The following is a 27046-nucleotide window of genomic DNA, read 5'->3' on the forward strand; positions in this document are numbered from 1 at the left end:
CACATAAAATTAAAATGTAGGAAAGAACTAGAAATTAGGAGATTTGCACTTAGGCAGACAGGCCCTTGCTATTATTTTTTAGATAAGAACTTCTAGGCGATGAGGAAGTGTTATTTCTGGGAACAGCTTTGGACTAAAGGTTCACAAGTCGATGTTTACTGGATGTTTTCTGTACTGCCTTGCTGAATGGTCTCACGATAGGGAGGTAGGTACTTAAAACGTGGAGAAGGCCCTTTATTTCAGCCCAAGTGAGGACTAAAAGATCTAATTTTTTCTTTTCTTTTTTTTTTAATGACTTTTGGCCCCGTGGGCCGCCGGGATGGACTACATTTCCCAGAAGGCCGTGCTCAGAACTACGGGTGCCTGCATGAGGCCGGCGCGTTGGCGGCGGCGCAGTCGCGGTGCTGGCGGCAGACGGGCGGGCCCTTCGCGGTTTGAATGGCTGCGGGCTCGGGCCCACACTTCACCTGAGGACCCGCTGCCCCGGCTGCGCTATGGCGTCCGGAGGTGACCAGTCGCCGCCGCCCCCGCCTCCCCCTCCGCCGGCGGCAGCTTCGGATGAGGAGGAGGAGGACGACGGCGAGGCGGAGGACGCCGCGCAGGCTGCCGAGTCGCCGACGCCTCAGATCCAGCAGCGGTTCGACGAGCTGTGCAGCCGCCTCAACATGGACGAGGCGGCGCGGGCCGAGGCCTGGGACAGCTACCGGAGCATCCGCGACAGCTACACGCTGGAGGTGCGCGGGAGGAGGAGCGAGGGGCGTCCGGGCCTAGTCGGCGTGCCGGCCGCGGGAGTGGGGCCCCTTCGCGCCCGGGCGGGGCGCCCCGGGGAGGGTGGGGATCCTCCCTGCGCCCCGCGGTCTGGAAACCGGCGTCTGCCGGGCCGTTAGCAGCGCGGAAGGCGAGCCGGTCTCGCCGCTCTTCCGTCTCGGGTGCAGAATGGGGAACAACACCTCTTGCCCTAAAGTAGCACAGCCAGGCTTGAGGTCGAGTTGGGGTCACGATTAGAAAATGGGCCTTCGTGACTCATTAGCTTCCCCACCCGCCCGGGTAGTGGAATGGACAGGTGTAGTTGTCAAGACCGTAGGTAGCGGGGGAGGGAACCCGCCCATTTCTGCGCAGCGATTAACCGGATGTTAGCGCCTGGGTCTCCGGCTTCCGTGTTCTTTTCCCACCGCACCAGATTGCCTCTGCCCAGGTGTCGAGTCGGTTTGAGTGAACGCGTTGTTGGGTTTTGGCTGCGTCCGTGTGTGCGTTCACAAATTAGGACTAATCTTCCCAGGCCAAATGAAGTGCGCTCTCTGCCTACGGGGACATAGACGCCCTAGGAGTCAGGGCTGTAACTGCCTCGAGGACCTTCGGGTCACCCTAGACGTTGCACAGCTCTCGTGTTGTTGCCGCGATCCGAGAATGTTATGTCCCTTTCTTCTGACGGGTTTGCAAATGAGAAAAATGGCCATTCAGCCAGTGAGTGTCAACTGTGTAGGCGCCGCCCCTTCGCGGGCCAATGGGAAGTGACGCGGAAGTCCGGATTGTTTACCAGCGGTTTGCCTGTGTGTGGCTTTTAAACTTGAGGCCGTTTGATTTTCTCAAGTAGTTTTATGTAAATATTAATAGTTTGTGTATTGTTTAAATATAATATGGGCCGGGCGTGGTTGGTCACGCCTGTAATCCTAGCACTCTGGGACGCCGAGGCCGGAGGATCCTTTGAGCTCAGGAGTTTGAGACCAGCCTGAGCAAGAGCGAGATCCCGTCTCTACTATAAATAGAAGGAAATTTATTGGCCAACTAAAAATATATAGAAAAAATTAGCCGGGCATGGTGGCACATGCCTGTAGTCCCAGCTACTCGGGAGGCTGAGGCAGGAGGATTGCTTGAGCCCAGAAGTTTGAGGTTGCTGTGAGCTAGGCTGACGCCAGGGCACTCTAACCCAGGCAGAGTGAGACTCTGTAGGTAGGTAGGTAGATAGATAGATAGATAGATAGATAGATAGATAGATAGATACATACATACATACATACATACATACATACATACATACATACGTAGAGTTTTTGCCTGTGTGTCATCTTGCTAAGGTTTTTTAAATTTATAGTTGCTTTCATAGAATTTCAATTCAATTACTACTTCTCTCTCCCAGTTGTTATATCTGCAGAGAAAAGGTAGTGTATGGTGGCTTTAGAATGTGACAGACCTGGGTGACTTTAAACAATTTACTTAACCAGTGGAAAACTCAGTTTTGTGATATGTTAGCTGGAGATATTTGTACCAATCTTACAGAGCTGTTCTGAAGGTTAGATAAGGTAATTTGTTGTTCTGGGCACAGGAGCCACTCCAATGGACAGTGCTTTCAAGGTTGCTAAGCTCTTTCATATACTTACATGATCCAGCTGACTAGGCCATGTTTCTATTCATCTCTCAGTGCTTTCCTGTAGTCAGGGAAAGAGAAGGACTCTTTTTCCGTGAAGGGCATAAGTGCCTCCAAGCAAGCTCTTACTCTACTCAGGATAATCTTGTAAATAAGACAGAACAAGTATTATCAGCATACAGGTGAGATATTTCATCTCATAGAGGTTAAGCCGTGTAAAGTCTAGTGTTATGTAAGCAAGTGACATACAGTAAATGGTTAGTAAATTATTTTTGAAAATATGTTTGGTTGTTCCATTTTTTTGATTGCTTACTTTAGTCTCAGCTTTTTAGCCCAGTTCACCCCATAAAGGGCTCGATGATCTGAGGTGGAGCTGAGGGTGTGAACTAGCGTCAGTGAGCGGCTGCAAATACAGATTATCATTAGCAGAGAGGTTTAACTGCACAGAGACCATAATAAATCAATTGCTTGCAGAATCATATCAAAACCGTATCAGTGAGTGGCAAGTGACAATTAAGCTGTATCTCGTGGCAGGCTTTATAGTGGCAAGTGAGTTGATGTACTTCAATTGTACAGGTGCATCTGTGGTAGGATTTAAGTCTGAATCTGACACTTAAGTCCTTGTGTGGCCCACCACGTATTTACTACTTCCACCTGTGCCTCTTTCCCTGCTCTGTACTACGCACTTGTCTCAGTCATGGTTTTGGTAAGCCCACAAGCTAACCCTAGCAAAAATGAGTGAAAAACAAATGATGCTGGAGAGCTTCTTTGAAAAGGGGGAAAGACCCAATGATGAGACAGCAGCAGACTGTAAGACTGCCAACAAAATGAAAGTTATATTAAAAAGAAAATGCTAAAAGTCACATTTAAATTGCAGGTTCGTTGCAATAGGTGATTCACATTCTCCAAGCCCACTTTGTATAATATCAACTGACTATTCAGTGAAGCCAGGAAAACTTCAAAACTGCTTTGCCACATGGAGACCAAGCACCCTGCTTTAGAAGAAAAGCCTTGGGAGTTTTTCAAAAGAAAAAAACATGAACACAGAGAACAGAAGCAATTATTGAAGGCCACCACTTCATCAAATGTGTCTGCACTGAGAGCGTGATCCTTAGTGGCTAAGCACATGGCTAAAGCCAAGAAGCCCTTGACTGCTGGTGAAGAGTTGATCCTGCCTGCTGCTAAGGACATTTGCCGTGAACTTTTAGAAAAGGACGCAGTTCATGGCCGGGCGCTGTGGCTCACGCCTGTAATCCTAGCTCTTGGGAGGCCGAGGCGGGCGGATTGCTCAAGGTCAGGAGTTCAAAACCAGCCTGAGCAAGAGCGAGACCCCGTCTCTACTATAAATAGAAAGAAATTAATTGGCCAACTGATATATATATATAAAAAAAATTAGCCGGGCATGGTGGCGCATGCCTGTAGTCCCAGCTACTCCTCGGGAGGCTGAGGCAGAAGGATCACTTGAGCCCAGGAGTTTGAGGTTGCTGTGAGCTAGGCTGACGCCATGGCACTCACTCTAGCCTGGACAACAAAGCGAGACTCTGTCTCAAAAAAAAAAAAAAAAAAAAAAAAAAAAAAAAAAAGGACGCAGTTCAAAAGGTGGCTTGTGTTCCTCTTTCGGCTAGCACCATAACTTCATGAAATAGGAGAGGATATTGAGGCACAGTTGTTAGGATTAATGAGTCACCATGGTGAACTATCCAGGTTGACAAGGTTACCACTGTTGACAAGGCGACAAAGCTTGTTTTTGTGCAATATGTCTTTCAGGAGGATGTGCATGAGGACATGTTATGTGCCCTTTTGTTGCCAACCAACACCACAGCTGCAGAACTATTCAAGTCTTTGAATGATTACATATCAGGATCACTGAATGGGTCACTTTGTGTCAATATATGCACAGATGGAGCCATTACCATGACTGGACGACTTTCTGGTTTCACTACTTGAGTTAAGGAGGTCACTTCTGAATGTGAGTCTACACACTGTAGCATCTATAGAAAAATGCTGGCTAGCTGACAGATGTCACCTCAACTAAATAATGTTTTGTAGGATGTGATTAAAATTATCAACTACATTAAAGTACATGCCCTTAACTTATGTCTGTTCATGTAGCTCTGTGAGGAGGTGGACACAGAACACACACATAGGCCGGGCGCTGTGGCTCACGCCTGTAATCCTAGCTCTTGGGAGGCCGAGGCGGGCGGATTGCTCAAGGTCAGGAGTTCAAAACCAGCCTGAGCAAGAGCGAGACCCCGTCTCTACTATAAATAGAAAGAAATTAATTGGCCAACTGATATATATATAAAAAAAAAAATTAGCCGGGCATGGTGGCGCATGCCTGTAGTCCCAGCTACTCGGGAGGCTGAGGCAGAAGGATCGCTGGAGCCCAGGAGTTTGAGGTTGCTGTGAGCTAGGCTGACGCCACGGCACTCACTCTAGCCTGGACAACAAAGCGAGACTCTGTCTCAAAAAAAAAAAAAAAAAAAAAAAAAAAAAAAAAAAAAAGAACACACACATATACTCTCACACACGGAAGTGAGATGGCTTCTAAAGGTAGATCACTAGCCAGAGTTTTTGAGTTACAAGAGCTACTCCAGAGATATCTTTTAGAAAAACAGTCACCACTGGCAGCACATTTCAGTGACACTCTGTCACATAGGTAATAGATATAGGGAAAGATGTTCAATCTTACTAGTACTCAGGGTAGTTCTACGTAAAAACAAGACAGTGTTTCATTTTCATCAGATTGGGGAAATTTGGAATCTGATAGTACCAAGTTAGGTCTCTATGCAGGAAAATACGAACTCTATATTGCTGGCATACATTTGTGAGAATATAAATTGGCGTAACTACTTTAGTGGGAAGTTTGGCAGTACCTAGTAAAATTGAAGGTGTACATTCTCTGACTCCACTTCCTGGGGTAGTTCCTAAAGAAACTTCTGCCACATGAACAAGGATGTGTTCATTATAACATTTTTTGTTACTATAAAAAGTTAGAAACAGCCTAAATTTCCGTTGCTTGGAGAGTGAATGCAAACAGTCATGGTATAGTCATGTGAAGGAATATTTTAGTAGTTTAAAATGAATTAATTAGATCTTATGTATCAACATTAATGAATCTCAAAAACATTGAGTGAAAAAAGCAAGTTGTAGAATGTTACTTATAGTATGATACCATTTATGTAAAATGTGAAAATGTATGCAAAAGATACTACGTAACTGCTTATGGGTACATATATGTGTGTGTGTGTGTGGTAAGTATGAAAACATAGGCAGGATTAAGACTAGCTTTGGAATGGTACTTGTCTGGGGAAGAAGGGTGGGAAATGGGATTAGGGAAGAGTAAAAATGAGAATTTTGACTGTTTCTGTAGTGCTTTTAGGTTTTAAAGAAATCTGAAGCAAATATGAAATTTATTCAATATGTTAATGTTTGTTAAATCTGGCAGTTGGACATATGAATGTCGATTGTTATTCTTGGCAATTTTGCTTGTATTTTAAAATATTTCATAATTTTTTTAAAAACCTTAGGTAATCTTAAAAACAGTAGATTAGGAGGATCAGAGGAATAAACCAATCTGTAAGAGATTAGTCTATTCAGAGACATAAATATAGTTTTATTTCACTGTCTAAAAGTAATATAATTTAATGAGATAATTCTAATTTATTTTAGTTATTTATATTTATATACTTTACCTTTATGTTACTTAAGAAAATATCTCATTTTTTATTTTTAATATTAGCTTAATTGAATTCTTTGATTAGTTTTGTATGCAACAATGGATTTGCAAAAGTACATTTCTGAAAACAAGTTCTTCAATGGGAAAAATGGACCATTGATGGTCAGTTGGTAGTATGAGGGCGGGGACAATCCTGTCTGTCATCATGACCCCTAGTTTTGTGTCTAGTCATTGACTTCATCAAGAGTCATTGTTACTGCAGTCACTTCCCTGAGCTTCAGGAAGCTGCCTCCTTTTGTCACTCAGATCTCTGGACAGAAATCACATAATGTTGACACCTGCCAAGGTCTTTCTGATGCACTGTTGTAATTAGATGGTCAGAGATCCAGGGGCAGTCCAGTGCTAGGACTGGCAGAGAGCCTGTGGACACTTTATCCTGGGAGTGGATCTCAAAGGGGAGAACTGCACTCCCCATGGGCATAAATGGGGGACACCTGTACCCCCACTTTCACAGGTACCTAGTACCTCTAAGTCAGAGAGTCTTTTCTGTCTCCATTCTGCATTTGTGTTTGCTTGGGTGAGTCCTCCACTGTGTGCATTGACTTTCAGGTTCCCTGCTCTAAAAGCAGTTCTCATTGCTCTGTTGAATTTCCAGCTTCCAAAATGCTGTCATCTCCTCTTCACTGTGTGTTCACCTGGTTTTGTATCTTTAAAAACTTGATTTTTCTGTCATTTTGAACAATTTGGGGAGGAAATGAACATTGACCGACTCAGTCAATGCTCAGTGAACTGCTATTTTTACATAAAAATTTAACAACAGTATTTTTCTACATTGTTGACAGCTACATTGCATCCCATGGTACGAATACTGAATAAATTATTTAACCATTTACTATTGTTTGTCAATCAAATTATATCACATTTTTTGCTGTTGTCAGCTGCAGTGAGGTGAGCGTCTGATACGTATATCTTTGGGCACATTCAGAATTATTTCTAGAAAGCAGTGTTTTAAAATATAGTTTCCATTATTATTAAGGTATAGCAAGGCCAACAGATCAGGAGACAACTGTCATTGAAAACATAGTTTATTACTCAGAGATCCAGGACAAGGGGACACTCCATGCCATGGTGAGGGGCCACATGGAGACACACTGGGTTCAGTCAGAAGGTGGTGGGCGTGCAGTGAGGGTGAGAGCCCTTTCTGTGGTTTCCATGGGAAGGAGGAGGTGAGACAGGGCACGCAGGGTTAAGATTGGCCAGTTTGAATAATTTCACTGGGCTCCGGGGCACAGAGGCTGTTCCATCTGACACCTGCACGGGGTGATCAGGGCGGGCAGGTGTGGTCCGGCCTACGAGAGCCCCGCAGGAGGCGGTTGGGGGTGCGGGCTCTGGATGGGTCAGTTTGTATACGAAAGGCACGCTATCGGGCAAGTGGCTTACTGTCTCTGGAAGTTATCTAAGCCTGGGAGGGTCAGTCCCTCTAGGGTTAGCAAGGCCCCAGATGTCAAAGCATCAGAATAGAGAAAATAAAGAACATGGTTCATACAAACAGCTAGGACAGAGGATATGCTCCTTTTAAGTGTTATGATCGATTTTGCCAAATTGATGCTAAGAAAGCCTGAACTAAGTTATCTCTCACATCAGTGGTAAAGATTCCTAGTTTCCCATACTCTTCCCACTCCTTGGCACTACCACTAAAAGAGTAGTGCTAAAAATTCTTGTCAATCCAATAGGTGCACTGTGAATATCTGGCTTGAATTTGCATGTCTTGGTGTGCATGCTGTTGGTCTTCAAAAATGACATTTGTGTGTGTATAGCATGAATAGCCCTTGGAGCCTGGAGGAGCATGGAGGGGGACTGAGGACTGGCTCGTCCTCCCTGACCCCTGTAGCTACCTTGATGTGGTCTTGACCTCTGCCCAAAGAAGGAAAAATAGGGAAGGACCAGACAATGCTTGTGAGTGTCTCAGAAGGGCTACAGCTTCCTCTCAGCTGCCCACCAGCTCTTGAGTCATTCTACAGATTTCATCCCTCCGGCGACCTTCTAAAGTGAGAAGACAAGGCCAGCATCAGTAGGTCCTGGGATTTGGGCAATGCTTAGTGCAGTCCAGCTTTTTGGAGAAGCTTATGCAATTTATTTTTGCTGAGTCCTGTGTGAACACAAAGGGCCAAGCTTTCACACGCAGAGGAACTTAACTCCCTTTAGAAAGGAGACCTCACCCTCCACCCTGCCAATGAGTGTTAAGGAACTTTCTATTCAACTAACCCCTGGTCCCTCCAAATAGCTTGTCTGCTTCTGCCAGCTTCTACTTTCGGAAACGCCCTCATCATCTGTCATTCCCAGGATTAAAGTCTGTCGATGGCTCTCCATTGTTCTGGGATGAAGTCTGTTCCCTTTAGATTGCTTTCACCCTCTCTGTCCTCTATTCACACTCCCAGTAAAATGGGCTCACCAGGAATCCCCCAAACCTAATGTCTTGCACCACTGCTAATGTCTTCTCTGCTTCTCCAAATCCTGCCCATCTTATAATGCCCAATACCATTTAGGAGATACCACAGTCAGTTCTGGGCATTAATGCATATGAACACCAATAATTCTCAGGGCAAGAAAACACAAAACACCTCTCTATACTGAGGCTACTTTATTCCCCCAGATGTTCATACTATAGTTTATAGTTTGATATTTCTGAGCCCTTTCTAGATCATAATTAAATCTTAACTTTTTTGGATGTAAATTTTTACGTCTTTCTGAATCGTCCTTTTTCCTTTTTCATTCTTAAAAGTTACAAAGGAAGGCTTTTGTAGAGTATACCTAGCAAACAGGGACTGGATTTACAATCAGGTTCTTGTGATTTCAATCAAAGCAACAGCAAAGTTCAAAGTTTGTCAAAGTGTAGTGCACTTATTCCTGGAGTTAACCAAGATCATATTAAATAGTGTTCAAACTTTAAAGCATTTATATAAGGGTTATGTATTTATTCTGCTTCATAATAGGAAAAAAATACCTAACATTAAATCCATTAGTTAATGGATATTTGTGGCAGAGGGTGCTGGCAGTCTGATAAAATCTGCCCCACCCTCCTCTCAACTTTCATTGCAATCACAGTGATCACATGATTAAGTTCTCAGGAATGGACCCTGGGTGGGAGTCAGGAGAGCCACCTCCAGGCCTGGCCCATGGAGACTGCCATGGCCCCTCCTCCCCACCCCTCCCCCATCCCAGTAACTACAATCAATACCCATGGCAACTTTAGAAACTATGACTTAAGGAAGGTAAAGCCATCATAGTCTAGATCAGGGGTCAGCAAAGTACAGCCCAAAGGGTGAAATCTGGCCCATAGTCTCTTTTTACAAATAAAGTTTTATTGAAACACAGCCATGCCCGTTTGCTTATGTATTATCTGTGGCTGCCATCACTACAACAGAGTTGAGTAGTTGCCACAGATACCATATGGTCTGCAAAACCTCAAATATTTACTACATGGTCCTCTATAGAAAAAATTTTGCCAACACCCTCGTCTAGATCTCCAAATGACCGTATGAGGGACAGCCACCTGTTGATCTCAACAACACTCTGGTGCTTGATATTAAAAAAAAACAAGCGATTGAAATCCAGATCCTATTTGTTTATTCTCACTCATACATTCTTACTCAGCTATCCCAGAATGATTAACTAATGTAGATGACCTGAATGTCAATTGTTTGTACATTGAAGATAATCACTTAATGTCCCTGGGGAATACAGCTCTTCCCTCTGGGACACACCTATAGACCAACATTTCCCCCAGATGCTCGGATTCGGTCAATCCTGGGATCGGACTGACCCCAGGGAGCCTGACCCCCTAATTACTACACAGCATCAAGAGCCTTGGAAGGTGTCAGCATAAGGTAATTTCTGCCCCATGATCTGAATGTTGAAAGGAAGATGTTCTCTGAAGCTCATGAAAAGGGCTGCAGTGATGATGATCATTGTCAAAGCCAGTGTCTTGTAACCTAACTTGTGGTCATGATGGTGGTCAAGGTTGTCACTGCCTTTTTATCAGTAATTGACCATCAAAGGTTCATGTTTCTCATTGAGTGACTTCTTTTTGGTCATACACTTTTGTAAACCAGATATGTTATTACTTATAATTCATTGGTTACTTTTTTTTTAACTATCATTTTAATTTTAATAAATACAATGACACATTTTTCATGCTTTATTTCATGGCAAGTTCTACAAGTCTTCCATTTATGGAAATGATATAAAATCTCTGTTTTGAGTGAGTGTGTTAAAGTAAAAACAATTAATCCATTTAAAGAAAACTGCTAATAGTACAGTTGGTGAGCTGCTATAACAAAAAGGTGATAACAGTATGAGAATAACAGAAACACTGTTACAGAAAAACAGAAACACTGTGTATGTCTAGGCTGCATTGGAAAGTGTCATAGAATTCCAGATTCATAGAGTGGGGTCCATGGTGAATGGTGCGTGAGAGAGCACCTCACCCAGAGCCACCCCTCTCTCCTAACCCCTCTCTCTCCAGAATGATCCCTAAATGTCACCCAGTGGGTTCCCAGACTGCTGGTCTCCCAGTGCAGCTTCTCCACCATGAAGTCTACACCTGACTAATGCCGTGATGACTTGGCAAAGCTGAGTGAAGGGCCCAGATGGACGTGGTGGGCTTGCTCTGCCCCATGCCTGCTCTAGTACGTGCTCTGCATGTATCTGCTTAGTAAATTGATGGAGGTGGAGATGTTTTTGAGGGTCAATTTGGAGCCCCAAAAGCGCCACTCTCCCAGGTCCTACCGAGTTGCTTAGGAGTTAAGGCCAGTTCCCAGGGTTTTACTCTCCACATCATTCACTTCCTGCCCTTAGGAAAGGGCAATAACCCCAATCAACTGCCACTTAAACAAGAGATGTACTGCTTACTGTTAAAGTAATGAAGGGAAATTATATACTTTTAAAAAATGAGTTGTGGCGTGAGGCTTAATAGACGCAAGCCATCACATCTGCAGAGTCATTTTGAGCAGGAATGGGATATAGAGGCTACACCCAAGTGCAGGCAAGGACTAGGAGTGGCCATCTCTATGCAGAATTGCCTGGTGTCACAGGTAGGTATGTGATTAAACAGTGGATTGGGAAAATAATTCCTCCTTATCTTCAATATTTTGCTAGCACAGCACCTTAAAGTCTTCATAGGCCAAGGGCTAGGGCTGTTTCCCAGGTTATGAAGGCCAGCTGGCTAGGGCACAAGGCAGGGTGGTTAATAGGTGTGCGTGTGTGCATTGTGCCACGTAAATGGAAACTTGGTGTCTAATGAGGAGGACCACCCAGACTGTCCCATGTGGATAGAATGGAGTAATTTTCATTAGGGTGCTGTTTATTATCTTTATTTCTCTTTTGCATAAAAGTAAGGGAGGAAGGAACCCTAGCCCAGGTCAAGCTTTGTAGAGTTAGTCACCTGTGGGTACTGATTCAATGCTGTCACCAAGTCCCTACCCCCACCACAGGGCCCCTCACCAACCTGCCACATGACTAGATTGAGTGCTGATGACTGTCCCCTTTTGAATGCAGATCTCTAGAAGCTTCATTTTAGCTACAACCTACAGCTCTGAGCAATAACCCATGAACATCTCTGGGATTGTCTGGGATTTATGGCTGCTGGTTGCCCTCCTTCCTGATATCAGTATTGGTCTGCCTGAGGTTACCAAATGACATACGGAAACAGAACACACCTCTCCAGGCACCCGCCACCTCCTCTGGCCTTTTCTAACCCCTCCGCCCTACCACCCTCACCCTGAACCAATGAACTGGCACTGCCACTGTGGACAAGATCAAGGTGTTTTGCCCCGTGATAAGGTTGGCAGTTAGAACACTGCCCCGATGTGTCGAAGCAAGAGAAATGGCTGCCGTCCATTTCATCCACGACGTGGCAGAAGTCAAAGCCTCCTTTCTGGTCCTGACTTTGCCATCGAGTTGCTGTGTGAGCTGAGGCAGCCCTTCCCAGCTCTGGGCCTTGGTCTCCTCTGGACATGAAGGAAGGAACTAGGTTAAGACTACGGATTAGTTGGCTCAGCCTGCCAGAGCAAAATATCACAGACTGAGTTATTTAAACAAGAGAAATTAGTTTTCTCATAGTTCTGGAGGCTGAGAGTCCAAGTTCAAGGTGCTGGCAGGGTTAGGTTCTTCTGAGCCCTTCCTCCCTGGCTTGCAGGAGGCCACCCTCTTGCTGAGTGTTCACATGGTCACCCCTCTGTGCTCATGTGCCCCTGGCATCTGTCTGGATACAAATTTCCTCTTCATGTTAGGACACCAGTCAGACTGGATTAGGGTCCACTCTAGTGATCTTATTTTAATGTGATCACCTCTTTAAAGTCCCTGTCTCCAACTATGGTCTCATTCTTAGGTACCGAGGTTTAGGGCTTCCCCATATGAATTTTGGCTGGACCCAGTTCAACCCATAACAGACCACATAGGTCATTTGGCTAAGGGGCTCAGGACCCTTTGTCTTTCCCCAGAAGCAAACCTGAGATAGGGATTGAAGCACAAGCAGGAGACAGGGACAGGAGAAGGAAGTTGAGGTAGGGAAGGGAAAATAGCCAGTCAAGGGTCCTTTATGAGGTCAGTTCCCACTCTGGGTGCCCGGAGCTTAGTCCTAAGAGGAAACTGTGGGAACAGAATGCAGATTGCAAAGTCACTCCACAAGTGGGTTGTGAGGGAGCTAAGGTATTTATGTCCCAAGAACCCTAGCGCTCCTGTTTCCAACTATCTGTTGCCCTCTGAGTAGCTCCATGTTGCCATCCTTCCTGGCAGCCTGGAGGATCCAGAGGGCTCAACAGGAAGGCAGCAGGGAGGCAGAGGAAAAACCAGAAGAGAGAGGCTCCATGGCATCCCCCCAGGCCATCAAGCATGTGCTTGGGGCAACAACAAAATTGATTTCTCAAAAATTTTTGACACAGAAGCAGAGTGCTTAAGAGTATGGGCTGTGCAGCCACGAAGGCTGGGTCCAGTCCTCAGCTCTTCCTCTTATTTCATGTGCGATCTTGGGCCAGGTCCTTAACCACACTGAGCTTCAGGAGATGCTAGTATTAATTTCACAGGGTAGTTTTGAGAACTGAGACCCTGCATACAAAACACTCAGCCCCGTGTCTGCTGCACAGTAAGCTCGCAGTATTTGTCAAGTGAATGTATGAATGAATAAATATGGAAAACACAAATAAGTAAAAACACTCACAGTGTTACAGCCAAGAAATGGTTATTGTGATGCTGATTAGACATATAACCTTATGAAGTTTTCCTATGCAAATAAAAATATGTTACTACTAAAATGGGGTCATATTATACATAACTGGACTTTAAAAAATGTTTCTTTAGTGAAATATAATTCACATGCCATAAAATTCACCTTTTTTTTTTTTTTACAGAAGTTTATTCTTTAATGTACAATAGGCTCCAAGACAACACTTCATTTTAGCTATAGGTGGCAGAAGGTGTCATGGCAGGGAACACAGATGTTTAGGAATCAAAGGTCGCCAGAGCCTCTGGCACAAGGAATGGCTTACTTTACACCAGATTTTTTAATTCTTCTCCTGGCCAGGGCGTCCTTCCACATAGACTTCACTTTACCTCCTCCAGTTTCTTCTGCTCCTCTTTTTACTTCTGCTTGAACACCTTGTTTCCTTGTGCATCTTCCTGGCCTGCTTCATGGGCTGTTGTAGGGGCTGCCTCTTGCCACCTTCATGGCCAGATATAACACTGCCTCCCCTTCCCCAGATTCTGCCAAAAATTCAGCTTTTTAAAGTGTAGAGTTCGGTGGCTTTTAGTATATTCACAAAGTTGTGCAAATATCACCACAATCTAATCCCAGAACATTTTTACCACCCCAAAAAGAAACCTGATGCCCATTAGCAGCCACTCTGCGTCCCCCTCATTTCCCTCTTCCCTAGCCCCTGGCAGCCACTAATCTACTCTTTGTCTGTATGGACTTGTTTATTCTGGAAATGTCTTATAAAATAAAAATGATCATGCAATATGTATCTTTTGTGCCTGGCTTCTTTCACTTAGCATAATGTTTATAATTTTTATCCACATTGTGGCATGTTCTTTTTATGACTGAATGATGTTTCACGCTGTGGAAACACCTCATTTTATTTATGCATTCATCAGTTGATAAGCATTTGGGTTGTTTCCTCTTTTGGATATTATGAATGGTAGTACTATTTGAGTATAAGTTTTTGTATGAACACATTTTCAAGTTTCTTGAGAATCTACCTAGGAGTAGAATTGCCAGGTAATACAGTAACTCTGTGCTTAACTTCCAGGAACCGTGAAACTGTTTCCCAAAGCAGGCACAACAGTTTTATCACCTGTTTTTGGCCCTTTTTGCATTAGATCATGACTGTCTTTCCTTGTCATAATATATAGACATGTGCATCACTAATTTGAGTGAGTACGTAATATTTCCTTGGCCAGGTACCAGAGTGTATTTAACAAATTCGCTATCGAAGAATATTTGATGATTCTTTGGAAGACGCTTTGAGGATTTCTCTTTTGTCCCCAGCAGTTTGTAAATGGCACTTTCCCAGGTATACCCAGAGCACTTTGTATCCCCCTAATTTGGTGCTTTCACATGCATTGCAACCCCCCCCCCCAATCTGTCTTACTACTAATGGTGAGCTGCTTGATAAGATGAACCATGTCTTGAGTTTACCTGTGTATCCGTAACACCCAGCCAAGTACCGGGCATTGTGATAAATGTTCAAAGAACGAATGGATGTATGGATGGTTATAGCCGGGCACTATGGAGAAATAAAGTTCATTTTTACCTTCTGTCCAAAAATCCCTTCTTTGAAAGGTAGCAAATTCCCTGACCCTGGAGGTGTGTGACAGGAGCCTGGATCAGTTGGCAGGAAAATTGTAAAGCAACTTTAGGTATTAGGAGACTGGATGGAATTTAAAATCGCTTCTAAAGTCGAGAGCCTAGAACTCTATGAAATTACAAGCCCAGGGAAGCTAAGAGATGTGTCCTAAGTTGCCCAGCTGAGCAGTTGTGGGGCTGTGAGTTGCTGTGAATATTTCTGAGCCTGTTCTGGGGACCCTGCTCCCCCTTGCCTAAAGGCATCTGCCTGCTTGTGCCTGGCCTTTGGGAAGCTCCCAGCCCAGGAAGGTTAGAGACCCACAAAGAAGAAACCCTTATGTAACAAGTTGTTTGGCAAGTTTGTGGCTAACTGTAATCTGAGAGTTCAGTCTGGACTGTTTATATAAAAGGGCTGAACTGAGTCGGCATGACTTGGAGGTTCCATCAGAAGTCCAGGGAGATATTTGGTAGTGGAGAGAGCTTCTCTCTTATCCCTGCTTAGATCCTTGGGCTGGGCGGAGGCAACTCCAGGGCCAGGCTAGGCTCTGGGGCGGGAAGGCGCATCCTCTCGGCGCAGCACCTAGACGCGGACAGCTCACAGATCCTGGGAGCTGCTGCAGTTCCACGATGTGGCTCTATGCTCTGTTCCTGGCAACTCTTGCCACTTCCAAGGCTTGGGGTGAGTTCCTCTTTAATACAAATACCAGGGGTGCATTTGGGAATCCCTGTCCTGGGGCGAGGTGAGCAGAGGTGCGTACAAGGAAAAGGCACTACAGGGCTGGGTGTGCGGAGGTGCGCGCCTCTGGACCTGGACTTAGACTCGGAGCGGTGGAGACCAGCCAGCCCCGGCCAGTGCTGAGAGGCAGAGGAGGAGAGTCACCCTGAGCCCGCAGCTGCACCGCATGTGCCACAGGCAGGGGGCTGGTGGCTAATGAGGAATTTGGAGCTCAGCTTCATTTCCCTTGATTACTATTCTAGATCCAGGCTGGATCACGGAGAGTAGCACAGCAGAATATTGAAAGCAAGGACTCCGCAGCCAGAGTGCCTGGGTTTGAATCGTGGCTCAGCACTTCCTAGCTGCGTGTCTCTGGGCAAGGTGCTTAGCTTTCCTGTGCTTCGGTTACCCCATCTCTGAAACAGGGGTGCTGACACTCCTACTGCATCGGGCCATTGTGGGGATGGCATGGGTTGTTTCTAGAGCACTTAGGACAGTGCCTGGCATAAAAGAAGTGCAGGGAAGGGTTGGATAAATGAAGTAGTTGTTTATAAATGTGGCGGATAAATAGAGTATTTGAGGTTTGGTCAGGGCAATGTATCAGAAGCCAGTTGCCACAGAAAAGATAGTATGTCACAGTTCCCAGGAGGAGGGGCGCACACTGGGGAGGGCTGGGGCGGGGTACAAGGGGAAGCACCAGAACAGTCAAGAGGGTTGGGAGGTGGGCAAGGGCTTTTATTGTGGTTTCCCTGGAAGAGAGAGCAGGCTTAGCACTGGCTACTGAGTAATTTCAGGGGGCTTGGGGGCACAGGGCTGTCCCTAGTTGTCTGGCACTGGCTCTGGGGTGACTAGGGCAGGTGGATGGTGGCCCAGGGCATGGAAACCTGATCAAGGAGGTGGTTGGCGTGTGGGCTCTGGGACGGTTGGACCCGGGAGGGACAGTGCCTCCAGAACCAAAAAAGGCCTCAGTGGCAACGCTGAGAGTAAAGACAGTGGCAGATGTGGGAAATGCAGGGGGCAGCGAGGGACTTTGAGCTACATCTGTGCCATTTTGTAGATGGAGACGCTGAGACTCCCAAAGCAGAATGCACTTGGCCAAGGTCTCCTGGGTAACCATGCCCTGGTCTATGTCTGGCTCCTGCGTCCAGAGCCGGGGGTCCCCCATCAGCCCTGACAGCCCAGGCCCTGTCTGGGTTCTGTCTTCTTTTTGGCAGGGAGACTCTGTGAGAGAGAGGCCTGGAACTGCGTGTAAGGGCAGTGTGAAAGGAACCAAATGTGGACTGGAATATTCCTTCACCTCTGGTTACCCCTGGTAACGCCATCCATTTCCATCTTTAGCAAGTCCTTGCAGGCTACTCCAATTCCTTGGTTTCCTCATCTGTAAAATGGGCATGTCGATGCCTACCTAGCAAGGCTTTCTAGGGTTAATTTAAAGGAACTGGAATGTATGCCTGGCATGTAGCAAGTGCCCACTACGTACACACTACATGTAACATCAAGTGAAACTGCTCTTGTTCCCGTCCTTGCTTGTGCCTCCCACACACGCACCCACTTCTTCACCCTTGGCATTCTGGCTTCTGGCCACTTCATCCATGCTGAAGGTTGTCACACAGCTCGCAAACCCAGGCCCAGTGCTGTCCTCTCTGCTTTTACCCTCCTCCTCTCTCCTGGGCTTCCACGATGCCCTGACATTCTCCTGGTCCTGCTCTGATGCATATTCCCAGTGTCAGCTGTAGTTGTCCCTGAGCTTTCTCTTTTGTTTTTTCTCTTCTCTCTCACACTGGCCTCTTCGATGAGGTCACCTGCTTCCATGATGCTCACCTCACCCTCTGGTGGATGGTCCTACCCTGCCACTCACCCGACCTCCTTCCAATCTTGAAGTGCCTGTGTCCTGTGGCATCTCTGGCAGGATGTCTCACTGACACCTGCACTGAAAATGTCTGCATTGGGACCCAGCCTCACAAGCCAGCTCTTTTATTTCCTTCCCTTCCACGTCCCCTACATCTGGTCAGGGACCAAGTCCTTCAAAATTCCTTACAAACATTGCTATGTTTCTTCATAACAGTTGTCTTCTAATTATAAAAAGGATCTATGTTCAGTGCAGAAAACTTGGAAATCGCAAAGAAAACAAGTGTCACCTGCAGGGCCACCCCTATTACCACATCAATGAACAACATTCCAAGAAAGTTCATCTCAGTGTTATTTGTAATAATTAGCAACAACGACAAAAGAAAACAACCTAAATGTTCACAGTATAGGATTGGCTATTATAGCATGAGACGTGGGCACTGTTTTCTAACCAAGTTTCACATAAGGAGTTTCTAAAGCCATTGGATATTCTCCTATGAGACCAAACCTCTGGATTATTCTTTTCTCTTCTGGCCACACACACTGAAAAACAAGTTGAATGTTTGTCTGTAATCAAAGCATCTCAACAGGGAGGACAAAAGGTTAGAAACAATATCCTGGGAAGGATGCTTAGAGAAATCGAGGTCACTTGAGGCCAGACAGGGCTGGGAGGGGGGTGGCATATCAAGTATCTGAAAGGCCACCTGCCCCGGAAGATCACATTAGCTTGGTCCCCTGGCAGGTGGAACCAGGACTGATTTGGAAGCTGCAGGGACATGGATGTCAGCTCAGGGGGAAGAATCGTCTGCTCTGCAGAGAGGAGCAGCCGAGACTCTGCCCCCGTCTCTCTCCTCTGCATGTCCTGCTCTGAGCCACGGCAGAGTCCTCCTCAAGCTTATGTGCCTTCCTCCAGAACACCTCCCGCTGCTTACTTTTCTATGAAATAAAACCCCAGCCCTTAGCCTGGCATTCTGGGCCCTCTGTGACCTTATTCTTTCATCCCAGGGTCATTTTCCTCTCCCCGTAGCCTCCACCTGGTGCCCTTGGGCCACTCGCCCTGCCCGGGCAGGCTCTGCATCTTGCTGTCTCTGAGCCTCAGCACATTCTCTCCTCTCTGCTTCACACCACCCCCTGCCTTCATCTCTCCTCATTCAGCCCCTCCTGGGGCAGGTCCCAGCCACTCCACGTGCCACCAGTCAGATGGCCTCACCCCTCTTCTGCCTTCTGAAGCAGCTGACAGGTCCCTCTCCCAGGACACCACCACTTTCTTCCAGATTTAAGGTCAAGCGTGTACATGGCTCATTCTCCCTGTGAGGTTCAGTGGTCCTGGGAACAGGGGCCACCTCCTGTTCACCTGTCACCCTGCATACGGCCCAGTGCAGGATGTAATAGATAAATGTTCCAGAGGCTTCTCAGAGGGAGACCAAGTGACTTGTTCTTCTCAGCAGCTCTCCTTCTTACATTTGTTTTTGACTGGGTGCTTTTCCGCCTCCTATTCCAATTTGCTCCTTAAAACAGCTCTGTGAGTTAGGAAGGACAGTGACCCTCACCCCTTTTTCACATTGGGAGAAACTGAGGCCTGAGGGCTTAGGTGACTTATTCAATGTCACACGCCTAGAAAGTGGCAACCCCCCCCTGGAATCCAGGTCAAGCCTTGCAGCTGCGACGTGTCCTCATTTCCTCTCACTGTCCAGCAGGTCGCCCGTCCTCGCCGCCTGTGGTGGCCACCATGCATGGCAAAGTCCGGGGGAAGCACGTCCACCTGGAAGGATTCGCACAGCCTGTGGCCGTGTTCCTGGGAGTGCCCTTTGCCAAGCCCCCGCTCGGATCCCTGAGGTTTGCTCCGCCGCAGCCTGCAGAGCCGTGGCACTTTGTGAAGAACACCACCTCCTACCCGCCCATGTAAGCCCGTGGGGTTGGCGTTGGCACCTTTCAGTGGGGAGGTTTGCCCCAAAGTGATGCAGGGCGGAGTCCTGGCAACTCCCTGATCGGCTTGTACTTTGTTCTGGAATCCTTAAGAACATTCCAGAACTCTCACAAGTTTCTAGAGCCCTTTATTCAACACATATTTATTGAACACCTACTGGTGCCAGGCATGTATGTTCCAGGTCTTGGGATCCATTGGTGAACAAAACAAAGATTCCTAGCTTCATGGAGCTTGTGATCTAGCAGAGGGAAACAGATTATGAATAATATGCAAATTATGAAATGAATAATATGCTGTTACAAGGTGATAAATGCTTTGGGAAAAAAAAGCAGTTGAACAGACGATCAAAAGTAATAATCCTATTCATTCTTCTGACTTGCACTTTGACACAGTTGGGGGTGGGGTGCGTGAGGAGAAGTGTGTAAGTGGGGTGTTGACTTGCGGAGCTCTCCCAAGTGTGTCTAGTTACTTATTCTCGAGCAGAGCAATGGTGGCTATGCCCTGCCTGCCTGGCCAAGCTGGGCAAACAGCCCAAGCTTCCAGCTGGCCTCACAGCTCCCCAGCCTGGGCACCTCGGACACCTGTGTGCATCAAACCCGGCATTATTTATGTCCTCAGCAAGGCGTTTCTGACAATTTCCTGGATCCTAACTCTGACTGCCTTCTTTCCTTTCCTTTCTCTCTCTCTCTCTCTTTTTTTTTTTTTTTCGAGACTAGGTCTCACTTCGTTGCCCCTGTTAGAGTGCAATGGCGTCAGCCTAGCTCACAGCAACCTCAACCTCCTGGGCTCAAGCGATCCTTCTGCCTCAGCCTTTCAAGTAGCTGGGAGTGCAGGCATTCGCCACCATACCCGGCTAATTTTTTCTATATAAGTTTTTAGTTGTCCAGCTAATTTCTTTCTATTTTTTTTAGTAGAGGTGGGATCTGGCTCTTGCTCATGCTGGTCTTAAATGCCTGAGCTCAAACGATCCACCCACCTAGGCCTCTGAGAGTGCTGGGATTACAGACGAGAGCCACTGCGCCCGGCCTCTCTTTCTTTCTCTTTAAAATTCTGTCTCAAGAAAAAAAAAATTCCCTGTTTTATTTTCTCATTGCAAATTCAACATATTTCTCACAGAAAATTTAGGAAATACAGAGAAGGAAAAGTAAGAAAATTAATACCATGTATAATTCCACCACTCAGAGAGAATTGCTATACTTTAGGTGATGTTTTCCCAGTCCTTTACGTGTTGTATAATTTCTCCCTGGAAAATGGCATCTATACAGATAGCTTGGAAGCCTGCTTTGCTCATTGATGAGTATATCATAAATATCATTGTATGGGATTAAATTGCATAATGTGACTTTTTTTTTTTTTTTTTTTTTTTTTTTGAGACAGAGTCTCGCTTTCTTGTCTAGGCTAGAGTGAGTGCCGTGGCGTCAGCCTAGCTCACAGCAACCTCAAACTCCTGGGCTCAAGCCATCCTCCTGCCTCAGCCTCCCAAGTAGCTGGGACTACAGGCACAAGCCACCATGCCCGGCTGATTTTTATATATATATATATTAGTTGGCCAATTAATTTCTTTCTATTTTTATGGTAGAGACGGGGTCTCGCTCAGGCTGGTTTTGAACTCCTGACCTTGAGCAATCCACCCGCCTCGGCCTCCCAGAGTGCTAGGATTACAGGCGTGAGCCACCGCGCCCGGCCCATAATGTGACATTTAATTGCTGCATTACGTTGGATATTGAACCGTAATTAATTTACCCAGTCTCTTATTTGGGGTCATTTAGTTTTTGATATTTTCTATTATATTAGTGGTACTGTGATGAACATTCTGTATCTAAATCGTTATGCACATTCATGAATGTTTTAGAAGAAATTACATTTCTGAGTCAAAAGTAGCAATTTTACTCCAGAAATGTTCCAACTATACTCCTTCCATTGATATATGAAAATCTCCATTTACCAGGTTCGTGCCACAGTTTAAGGTTAGTTTTTTTGGCTATTTGATATGCAAAATAATAATGATAAATATTATTTTATTCTTCATTTTGCATTTATCTGAATACTAATGAAGTTGAACTCTTTTTCTGTTCTTTGGCATTTGAATTTCTTTTTTATGAGTATCCTACCTCTTGCTCTTGGTGACCTGGGGAAAAATTTCCCCAGGTGGAAATCAGGAAGTCATCTTTGCTGACACTGGTTTTGCCATTTGACAGATGTATCATTCCTGGCATCTGAGTGCCTCAGTCCTCGTACATACAGTGGCGGCTGCAATGCCTGCCTTCTGGGTACATTGAGATCTGGGAATGTTACTTATAATTTACATAGAAATATAAGCACTACATAGCATGGGTCTTTTCGTTAAGTGACCTGGGGCAGGTTCTGTAACCTCTCTGTGCCTCGGTTTTCTCATCTGTAAAGTGCAGATCATAATAGAACCACTGTCATGGGGCTGATCTGAGGCTTAAACGAGTTAGGACAGAAAGAGTACTAAAAACAGTGCCTGGTACATATGGAAGACTCAATAAATATTACCAGTTTTTATCTATGTTGGATCTTTGAGACTTTTCATTAGGACAACCAACAGAACTCGCTGAGAATGAGTTGATGGTAGAAGCTTGGCATGTCAGAGCTGCAAGACCCTTCTAGAAATCACTCCCCTCACTGATACCCAGCAGATTAGGTTCTAGAGCAGGAAAGGAATTCACCCAAGGTTACTCAGCAAATGAGTGGCTGAGGTAGGACTAGATTGCAGATGTCCCACAAAGATTGCACCCCTGACCTGTTGTAGGCCCTAAATGTCTGCCACTTGAGTGACTTCTCCTGGTGTGCAGAAGTCTCCCATGGACTGAAACATGTTTACCTGGTGGAGAAGCAGGGTTATCCTGCATCCCCCCATCTGGTCCTGTCGATAGCAGGAAATGTCACCTCCCAGGGTGGATCAGCATTTCTACAGCCTCCTGTCCTTGAGCCAGGGCATTCGAAAGGCCCTAGGAAGGGAAGACGTGCCACGGCCATCTCACTCTGGTTGCCCTTGAGAGGCCTTAGAAGTTCCCAGGGTCCCACCTGGACCCCAGATGCCTCCTCCCGCTTCCAGCATCTCGAGTCTGGCAACGGCAAGTCCAATTACAGGCTGAAACCTCCCAGATCAAGGCCTAGCCCAGCACCAGGAGACACCTTGCTTAGGTCTGGTTGAACCTCAGGCGTTCCTCTTTCTCCCCTCTCCAGGTGCCCCCAAGACCCAGTGGGAGGGCAGGTGGTCTCCGAGCTCATTACCAACAGAAAGGAGAACATTCCTCTCACGTTTTCCGAAGACTGTCTTTACCTGAATATTTACACTCCTGCTGACTTGAGGGAGAACAGCAGGCTGCCGGTAAGCCGTGGGAACCCCTGGCCCAGACGTGCTGGTTCTACCACCATGGGGTCTTCGGGGTCTTCTGATGCACATGGGAAGGGGTGAAGCACAGGCCAGGACTGCCCAGGGTCTGCAGAGCCCGCACAGGAAACACAAGTTTCCACGTGTCAGTTTACTCTAGTGACATGGAACCACTGGAAGGGTTTGCTGTACATCTGTAACTCACATCTTCATTGTCCCAAGTTCTTGCATGTTAACTGAAAGACAAGTGATTACTCTTAGTTGGTGGTTTAAGAATCTGATACCCAGAGCAGTTGAGACATAATTTCCAATAGTGTTAGAGCTGGAAGGGGTCTTAAAGAAAAGCCAATAACCCAACTCTTGCATTATAGATAGAGAAACTGAGGCCCAGATGTAGGAAGGGGAAGTCACACAGTAGGCTAGAGTTGGCTCAGGTCTTTTGATCTTCAAACCAGTGTTCTTTGACATGGAGTAGGACATCAAGCATGTGTGTGGGTGGCCCAGCACACCAAGATACATCTTTGAAAACCTTCAATGTCCCATGACAAATGCATGAGGGCAGAACCTGGGACAATCCCAGAGCCACTTTCTTTTATCTTTGGCCAATTCTCTGGGATTATATTGTAGCTAATTTCCCTCCCTAATAGTCTTTGGCACAGGCTGGTGACTCAGTGAGTCAGCATTTCCCAAATAAGTGAAGGGCCAGAGATGGGCAGGCTGCCGGCTGCAGGCTGGGTCATGGGGGAGGGGAAGTTCTGCTGGAAAAGGAGGTGATGGCAGGGGTGGACAGGGGAGAGTGTCAGCACCCAGCCAGTGTCCCAGGAGCACCCTGGCACGGTACTGAGAGTGGGGGAGGAGGTCTGTGAACTTGGGACTAGACGTTGGCCCACATGTGCTTTGTAAGGCACAAGGAAGTGGGGACACAGGCTCACTCCCTCCCTCCCTCCCTCATTCATTCATTCTTCTACTTTGTACTCAGTGTCCGCAATGCAAGGTTAGACTTGGGGTTCGGGAAGGAGGAACATGAAACCACTTCCAGCAGCCCCACCCTCAGGGATCCTGCGCTCGGGCTGCACAGACACACGCTGACTTCAGCATGTTACCGCAGCCCAGCCCGTGGGCTCAGCCATCACTCAAAGATGACGGTAACTTCAGCCCGTCCCCAGGAGGCAGGGATCAGACAAACAGGGACTCTGGGAGCTGCAGACAGAAGAACCTCTAGTACGGACACGGGTTCCAGAACTGCAGGGTCTGGGTTTGAATCCTGCTTCTGCTTTGACTAGCTGAGAGATGTCATCGATTTCTTAACTTCTCTGATCCTCTGTTTCCTGGAAATGGGAGGCAGCAGGTGTGAGTGCTCCGTGCTCCCTGCCCAGCTTTGTCTCCACCCCTGGCTAAACGTGAAAAGCAAGCGCTTGTGACACCTCAGAGGGGAAGGGGGGATCTTACCCCACCTGACAGCAGACCTGCTGTGCTGTGGCCACTGGCTGCAGTGTGCTGGGCAGCTCAGCACCTGGACATGGAAGGGGTCCCAGTCCTGCTTCTACCACTGGGCTGTGTGTCCTTGGGCAGGTTAGGTGCCTCAGTTTTCCAATCTGTCAAATGGGACAGTATTAGTACCTACCTCATAGATAGTTTATTTTAAAGTGCTTAGACAGTACTGGGAGCATAGTTTATATTATCAGTTCTTTTATTAACAGTGTTGTCATTAAGACAACATAATTATTTTAGCCTCTCCCCCTGCTTCCCTGTTATGTGAGCTCTTTAGATGTGAGAACCATGAACTATGAATTGTCCACTGTCATCCTATCACAGCCCCTGGCACATAGCAGGTTCCCAGATGTTAGTCAAGTGATTGAAGACTTCCTGGAGGGGTTGGATTCCAGGCTGGGCTTTGCAGGGTGGCTAGGATTGGGGGAGGCAGGAAGGAGGCATATTAGGAAGAGATACCATCGGGGCATGTGTGCATCTTAAGATAACCGCTCATGCTCAGAGAAGAACAATTCACCACAAAAGAGTTAACCGAGATGAAGCTGCAATGCAAGGGCTGCTCCATGTTTACGTAGAGGAGGATGAAAGGTCCAGCATGAGGGTGACAGGAGTGTCAGGGAGACCAGGGGATCCTTAGCCTTTGCTATTATCCCTATGGCCATGTGCTCAGAGAAAATACCCTGAGGGGGTGGGAGATGGCACTGGGCCTGGGGAGAAAGGCAGGGGCAGCCAGGCTGTGAGGAGTCTGGTGGCGGCCTGGGCTCTAGTTGGGAGGGTCATGGAGAAGAGACGTTTCCTTTGGAACCTTGCTGGGCACTGGTGGACTATGGGTAACGGCCTGCTTGAGTCATGGCCAAGAAGTAAGCGATCAAACCAGACAACCTCTTAGTCTTCCCAGCTCTGTTTCCTATAACCAGTGTGGGTGTCCCTCCCCGTCCAGGTGATGGTGTGGATCTACGGAGGTGGTCTGGTGCTGGGCGGGGCCTCAACCTATGATGGCCTGGCCCTCTCTGCCCGTGAGAACGTGGTGGTGGTGACCATTCAGTACCGTCTGGGCATCTGGGGATTCTTCAGGTAAGATATTTGACTGTCCTCACTTCAATGCTGTCCCCCATGCTAGCATGCTAGGACCCTGCTTTGATCAGGTCAGCCCTCAGGGGACCTTTGCTAAGTTCCTTAATGAGGCATTTAAGTTCCTTCCTAATTGGATCCCACCTAACTCTCATTCCTCAGTGACATAAATCTACTTGCTTCTGAACTTTTGTACATGCTGTGACCTCTGCCAGGAATGCCTACTCTACTTGACAAACTCCTATTCACCCTGCAAGGCCCAGCCCACCTGTTGCCCCCTGCGAAGTACTCATCTCCTTTTCACCTGTGCTACCCTAGCATCCTACACATTCTGCCACCAAGCCTTTCACAGCAGTGAAAGGTTCACACATTTCCCTTCTCTTGCAAAAGGAAGGGAGGGGCAGACTCGCAGAGGGTGCTCAGCAAATGCTTGTGGGGGAAGGCATGGGTGGCTGGAGACGGGAGGTCGTCAGGGCATCTGAGCCCAGGGAGCCACCCTCCCTGGAGGAGTGTCGGGGCGCATTCACCCCATATCTTGCTAGAAATCTGGCACATGCAGCAGTTAAGACTAGAGGCTTCTCTGTGGGCACAGGAAGCAGGTTTCCTTCCAGGCACGTGACCGTGAGCCTTTCCTCAGTGCACCTGACCCAGAACATCTGACCCCAGGTGTGACGGGCGGGTGTGGAGGACCCACTCACTCCTGGGAAGACCCAGGGAGCAGGAGGACGGCTCTGCCGGGCCTTCCAGTGGGCGTCCCGGGCCAGTCACCGAGGTTTCGCCTTCCTCGAGACTCCACATCCTTGTCACCCACAGCCTGCGTCCCTGCTGCCCGTTACAGGAAAACTGCTCCATGTCCTGTCTGTGTTCCCCTCCTCCCTGTCTGTCCTCTACTCACACCAGCCAGTTTCCCCTGACCACGCCGCCAGGCTGTTCCCGTCATGGGCACCCATGACCTCACCTATCCTCGGCCCAGCCTTCCCTGAGCTCTCAGTCGCAGCCACACAGGGCCACTGACGCCTCCGTGACAGGCTCCCTGCCCTTGGTGCCTCATCCCACCCCACAGGCTGCTGCTTCTCAGCCCCTTGGTGGGTCCCTCCACGCACCTGTCCTTGGGACTCTGTGTGTCTCCCTCCCCCTCCCTCTCCACTAGTTCCCAGTGATCCCTGTGGCACTGTCAGAGCCTTGTGGTTTGCCCTCCTGTCCTTTAATCCCAGACGCCATCACAAGCTGCCTCCTCTGTCCCCCGGGCTGCCTGAGGCCCCTCGCTCTTCTCATGGACACACTGAGCCACGACTCCCACGCCCTCCCCAGGCAGAGACACCCTGCTTGTCCCAGCGCCCCCGCTCAGCTGCCGAGGCTCCGTCCTCCCAGTTGCCTGGGACACAGGCCTCGAGGGCAGCCTGGACCCTTCTCTCTCCCCACACCCCACGCACAGGTGGCTGCCGATCCTCCCGCCTCCACCTATGAGATGTGCTCAGAGTCCCGCTGCTTCTCACCCTCCCTTGCTTCACCCTGGTCAGCCTACCTGGCTCTGGCCTGGATTGTCATCACGGCCACTCACTGTGTCGCTCTGCGACTTCTGTGCTGCAGCTGATCCACATTCCACATGTAGAGATAAGGCAGAGAGTGAGTCACGTCATTCCTCTGCACAGACCTGCACCGGCTCCCACGTCACCTGGGGTGACATGCAACACGCTTCCCCAGGCCACAGCGCCCTCCCCAGCTGCCCCTCCTATGTGCACACTGTGCTCGC

General features: G+C 47.5%; 1 protein-coding gene across 4 annotated transcripts in view; it reads left to right on the forward strand.

The window, feature by feature from the left end:
- The first annotated feature begins 342 nt into the window (after positions 1-342).
- The window catches only part of LOC105875531 (liver carboxylesterase 1-like), a 51442-nt gene continuing 24738 nt past the window's right edge, over positions 343-27046 (forward strand). The window contains exons 1-4 of one of the 4 annotated variants that reach the window (XM_075995641.1): positions 566-734; positions 19144-19348; positions 22584-22728; positions 25163-25296. In XM_075995641.1, the coding sequence (XP_075851756.1) occupies positions 19176-19348; positions 22584-22728; positions 25163-25296 (452 nt within the window). In that variant the 5' untranslated portion in view covers positions 566-734; positions 19144-19175. Of the gene's footprint in view, positions 735-15300; positions 15563-19143; positions 19349-22583; positions 22729-25162; positions 25297-27046 lie in introns of those variants that run through there. The other 3 variants (XM_075995638.1, XM_075995639.1, XM_075995640.1) reach the window with 3 other exon arrangements.

This window comes from Microcebus murinus, chromosome 20, assembly GCF_040939455.1.
Source record: "Microcebus murinus isolate Inina chromosome 20, M.murinus_Inina_mat1.0, whole genome shotgun sequence".
Lineage (NCBI taxonomy): Eukaryota > Metazoa > Chordata > Mammalia > Primates > Cheirogaleidae > Microcebus > Microcebus murinus.